General features: G+C 39.9%; 1 protein-coding gene across 2 annotated transcripts; it reads right to left on the bottom strand.

Annotated features, from left to right (window-relative positions):
* Positions 1 to 2,242: 2,242 nt before the first annotated feature.
* Positions 2,243 to 5,169, bottom strand: LOC139776069 (uncharacterized). 2 transcript variants are annotated; one of them, XM_071712525.1, is made up of 2 exons: positions 4,680 to 5,169; positions 2,243 to 4,059 (listed from the first exon to the last, which is right to left on the bottom strand). In XM_071712525.1, the coding sequence occupies exons 1-2, from the start codon at positions 4,944 to 4,946 to the stop codon at positions 3,040 to 3,042; spliced, it is 1,287 nt and encodes a 428-aa protein (XP_071568626.1). In that variant the 5' UTR covers positions 4,947 to 5,169; the 3' UTR covers positions 2,243 to 3,039. The 2 variants fall into 2 exon arrangements, with proteins under 2 accessions (XP_071568626.1, XP_071568627.1); XM_071712526.1 differs by having other exon boundaries at positions 4,746 to 5,168.
* Between the last annotated feature and the right edge of the window lie 479 nt (positions 5,170 to 5,648).

Below are 5,648 nucleotides of genomic sequence, written 5' to 3'. Positions count from 1 at the left end.
AGGCTTCAAATCTTACTTCTAATTGCACGATATTATTCCTGACAGTTTTTTTTAGAGGGCTGCATCAATATTTTCTATAGAAAAACTGCAGAATTTTTGTATAAAGCAAATATTGTCGTCAGGTGAAGACAATATTTATAAAAATAAAATTTTTTTTAGTTTATCAGATAAATTATGTACAGCCCTCTACATTTTTGTGCGTACTTTAATCGTGTAAAAGGATTTTCCATTCTGTTCAGCCAATTCAAAGATATTGCTTAGACCGATTATGCCTTGTCGCTGTCACTCCAGGATCCCCTTAAGGGGATGCTGGAGCCGCAGGCGAACTTGATCAGCGTCGATAAAGAAGTGCTCACCGACTATATCTGTCCTTGTATAGACAAGGATATAGACAAGGATAGCACCTAACCTTGCATCTTCCACTGGTCTAAGTAATATCTTTTTTTTTAGGCTTCAAATCTTACTTCTAATTGCACGATATTATTCCTGACAGTTTTTTGTAGAGGGCTGCATCACTATTTTCTATAGAAAAACTGCAGAATTTTTGTATAAAGCAAATATTGTCGTCAGGTGAAGACAATATTTATAAAAATAAATTTTTTTTTTAGTTTATCAGAAAAAATCATGTACAGCCCTCTACATTTTTGTGCGTACTTTAATCGTGTAAAAGGATTTTCCATTCTGTTCAGCCAATTCAAAGATATTGCTTAGACCGATTATGCCTTGTCGCTGTCACTCCAGGATCCCCTTAAGACGGACTTAAATATATAAGATACGAATTACTAGAAATCCTGAGTGTTGAGTGGTGCAATTATTGTAATTTACTAGATCGCAAGCAATCCAGCAGGAAAACATGCTCCGTGTGCCGCTGGTTTAAAAGTAAGAGCCAATCACGTTCGATTGCTACTGAACGGTTTGTTCTGCTGAACGCGGCCAATCAACATTCCGCCTTTCAGGCCATCGCACACAAAATGCATAGCTTAGCATAAACGTAGCATAAAGGTTTATCCAGACAAACTTGCATAGGTGCATAACCATATGCATAAAGAAACTGATTGGTCTATTTCCTTATGCACATGCATATGGGCCAATTAATTCCCTTATGCTTATGTTTATGCGCTATGCAAGTTTGTCTGGATTGACCTTTAAGGCCATCGCACATAAAATTGCATAGGCTGCATAAGCATAGCATAAGACCGCTGGACCAATGAGCATCTTATGTAAATCAATATGGCGACTTTATGCTGGATGCTCATTGGTTTAGCGGTCTTATGCTACGCTTATGCTAAGCTATGCATTTTGTGTGCGATGGCCTTAAAGGTCAATCCAGACAAACTTGCATAGGTGCATAAGCATATGCATAAAGAAATGGATTGGTCTATTTCCTTATGCACATGTATATGGACCAATCAATTTCCTTATGCTTATGTTTATTCGCTATGCAAGTTTGTCTGGATAGACCTTTATGCTACGCTTATGCTAGCTATGCATTTTGTGTGCGATGGCCTTTATTGAGTTGTAGATAACATGGCCGAACCTGGAAATAGTGGAAATTCGGCCCAACAGTACACCTTCGTGGACACAGGCCTTTAGAGGTCTAGAGATAATTGAAGAATATTTCAATATTATCGACTATCAGTATAAATATCTGAATAATTCTTCACGCAATTTTAAATTCATGATTCATACAGATACTCTGTAAATAGGAATACATATCTATACGACGCAATATTATATATTACCACAAAGTCACTAAATTCTTTTCCTAATTTTTTTTCTAAAATTTTTCATCACGCGAATTTCTACACGATTGTCGGTCTTTAATAGATCCTGTTTTGTGATGAAAGCCAAGATTGAATGAAGATTCCAGAGAGAGAACTGAAGATTCCAAAACCAAAGATTTTAAACTATAGTATTTAAGTTATATTTGTTTTAATTGTAAGTAAAAAGTAATTTTTTTAAATTACATAGGAACGGAAATCCAATAAAAGAAAAAAGAGAAATAAAAGAACCTCAATTCCGATAATATCAGAATAGTTTCTAAATCTGAAGATTTAAAAAAATCAATTCTGTTTTCGTTAAGAAAATATATTTCAAGTTCTAAGTAAAAACTTATGTACGCGCGCGCGCGCGTGAAAAATTCTAGGAATCAGGGAAAAAATGGACATATATATATATATATATACAAATCATAAAAAAAACTAGTCGTAAACGCATTGTTTATAATTAAAACATACACACGTCGGAGCAAAACATAAAATTTATTAAAAATTGGGAATGCGAAAAACACTTTTTGCGTATCTTACATTTTCAGACCATAAACTAACATTTCGTCTTACTGACTAAAACTATACAATTGTACAAAGATTTTCAACCTCCTACAATATAGGTCATCACATTTGATAATATTACATTTTATACATAATACTTCTGATGGGTCTAAAAAAATCGCACTTCACCCATGCATATATATATATATATACAGGTAGGTCTGCGTTAGTTGATGGTCTGTAGACCGTTTATTTGCAAACATAAAAACAAACTCTTATAACTGGCAGTACGCGAAAGGAGAAAAAAGAAATCAAGCTGAAAAACACAAATTCCATTGTATACGGTACTAGAAGAGTAAACAGGAGATAGAAGCAAATACATGATAGGTATGGTAAATATTTTGCCAAGCAGATAACAAAATAGCACAAACAGATGCGAGCAGTTCTCCTATGGAACATTAATCCTATATTTATATTGTTATACATTTATTATGTATCCACATGACTGTAAGGATATATACAGTCTTAAGGGAAAGAAGAATGGACCAGCAAATAGTAACGGGATATTAAACGATAGTCTAACAAGATTTAGCAGATATTAGAAGAAAGGTCAAATGTTGTTCGATCCCAACAAAATTGACTGAAGAATCTGCTTTATTTAAACGTTGCATCGATATATCGAATGAATGCAGCCTGCCTTACCGTGAGAACTTTTTATAATATCGAACGCAATATCATACTGATACGTACCGAGAAGCAATTTTGAAATCTACGTAGGTAAACTACCGGTTTCATTCAGAATTATGTGACCGTTAGAGAAATTAGTAGGTGTTATAGATGTTCTGGGACTTCCACTTTGGCTAGTATCGCAGCTATCGCTTTTGTTATCTGTTCTTACATTATTATCTAATCTAGGTTTATAAGTATGCTTAGGAGATGTTACTGGACTCGAGAGAGAGCAACTACATCCACTTTGGTTGCTATTACTAGAACTGTCGCTGTCGCTTTCACTGTCGACACTAGATTCGGAGCTGCTCGCTCGCAATCTCTTCTCGGTACGCAACACCTCGTTCTCGCGCCTCAGCTGCTCATTCTGCTGCAGCAGATCGTCGATTCGCTGTTGGCACAGCTTCAATTTCTTCGCCATCTCGGAATCCGTAGTGGACACATTTTTATTCTCCGAATCCCTTTCCTCTATTTGATGAATGCCCTTGTTACGTAATCTTTTCGTCAACGAATCCATCTTGGCCTCTAAGTGCCTATATTCTTGTATCAATTCCGTCTTCGTCAGCGTGCTCAATCGCTCCTCATGAACAGCTTCATACGCGGTTGAGAATTCCTTCGTTAAAAATTCCTCCTCGTCCTCCGGGGACGAGTAAAAATAATCCTCGTCGGAATCTACGCTGAAGCTGGAGTCGCGAGTGCGCGATGGCGCCGGTGGCTTTTGAAACATAGCAGGTACTTCCAGTGACGCGGCTTCCGATAACTTCTGCTCGAGATCGGGCAGATCGCTGTGATCGGCCATAAGAAATTGCGTGGTGTTATATAAGGCCGGTGGTTGCCTGCTAGTCTTGGCGATCATCCTGCCGATGCACCTGCTCCGCAATTGCTGCGGATAAGACAGCTGCTTCGAGTACGGCTTCAATTTCTTCTTGGGTTTACCACGTCGAGTTTTTCTCTTCTTCGCCGCGATGTCGGTTCCGTCCTCATGCTGACCGCCGTCCTGATCGCCGCTGCCGCTACCGCTTTCCAATCTTCCTAAGGTGCTTAAAAAGGCCTTCCGTAGGTCCTGCAAAATAACAAAAACATGCTGTTAAGTAAATTCGATATACGTTTGCATAATAATTGCAATTTTATATACGTTTATAATTTTATAATCTATTTTACAAGCGTAGAAAAACCACCGAAATTAATTAGGATCATCAACCACATGGGTAGATTTTTGTAGCTATCATGGGGCCCCGGGGCCCGAAGGTAATTGAAGAGGATCAACATTATCGACTGTCTAAATTAAAATTTATCACCGACAGAAATATCTAAATAATTAGCTGACAAGGCAGCATTAAATTCATGATGTTTTATAATTATGTGTGTGTGCATGTATATTTATAACGCAATAACATCATATAGACTACATTTTTTCTAACTTTTCTAATATAATTATCATTCCGATAGATAATTAGGCACAATGAAAGTAAATTTATTAGATAAAAGTCGAATATTATCGAAACGTAAATATAAGTATATTTGAAACGTCGGGATGATAATAAGTGATAAACTTAATATTATATTATATATAACTAAGTATTTAAATTCAACTGATCCGATTGAAATCTATCTAATTTTCAGTCGTTTAAATTTTAACAAATCATACAAACTTCTACAAAATTGTCCATCTTTGAACAGTACCTTGTCAGCGAATAAACCAGGGATTTTAAAAATATTATCGTCACTTATTGATCGACTGGGGCTTACATTGCCTCCGTCAGGGCAATCGTCGCCCCGCTCCGCGCTCTCGCCGACAGATCGCGGCACTCGCTTGGCGACCGGAGGCGATGACGTCGCAGGCGTTGGCCCAGCCTCTACGCCCTTCGCGTCGCGTACTCCATCGGCACCGCCACCGCCGCCACCGCCCGACGCTTTCTTCGTCGCCGTAACCGCCCTGTGCAGCTCCATATCCGCGATTCGTACCCGGATCCGTTAATACGCGATGGCACGATCACGCACCTACACCGTAGAGTCACTCTCGCGTACTGGCACCAGCCGTCGCGGCACTAGTAACCGTATGCTCGTACCGTAAACAGCGACGGATTCGCCATGTTTGATTCGTCCGTGATTTTACGTACGATAGCGAGGCAGCGACACGCTGACGTACGGTCCCTACCCCTGACTACCGCGGCCCACTCTTGCGCCATCGCGTTCCGTTCCTCCGAATCCGCGTCAGCGCCTTCTCTCGCGCCGCGCATGTTGCTTCGATCTCTGCTGGATCGCGCTACGCTGCGCCGCGCCGCGCCGCGCTGTAGCGCAGCGCTGCGCGCAGTCCGCAATCGACGCGACGTTGCGCATAAATGTAATTGATATAATTCGCATACGCGAATTACTTCCGTAATTAGTAATTAATAACGATCGCGGTTACTGACGATCGTAGGAACGAAAATAGGAACAGTAACGTAGGGCGGATGATCCCGCGGCAGGATCTGACTCCTCGCGACCCCGTGTCATAAATCATTTCATTGTTCTATTGTATTTTTCCGCTAATTGGGCCTGCGAAACTGAATCCTTCAGTTCCCCGTGTCGGGTGTCGGTCACACTCGATTTATCGCGATTTATTTATCACGCTTCTTCCCCGAGAGGATGATATATATGCGTCTTGCCTGT

This window comes from Temnothorax nylanderi, unplaced genomic scaffold (genome assembly GCF_030848795.1).
Source record: "Temnothorax nylanderi isolate EJ_2023f unplaced genomic scaffold, tnyl_v1.0 TNYL_tig0111_pilon, whole genome shotgun sequence".
In the NCBI taxonomy this organism is placed as follows: Eukaryota; Metazoa; Arthropoda; class Insecta; order Hymenoptera; family Formicidae; genus Temnothorax; species Temnothorax nylanderi.
Note: the sequence above shows the minus strand (reverse complement) of the source record. Positions and strands in the feature narration are given on the sequence as shown.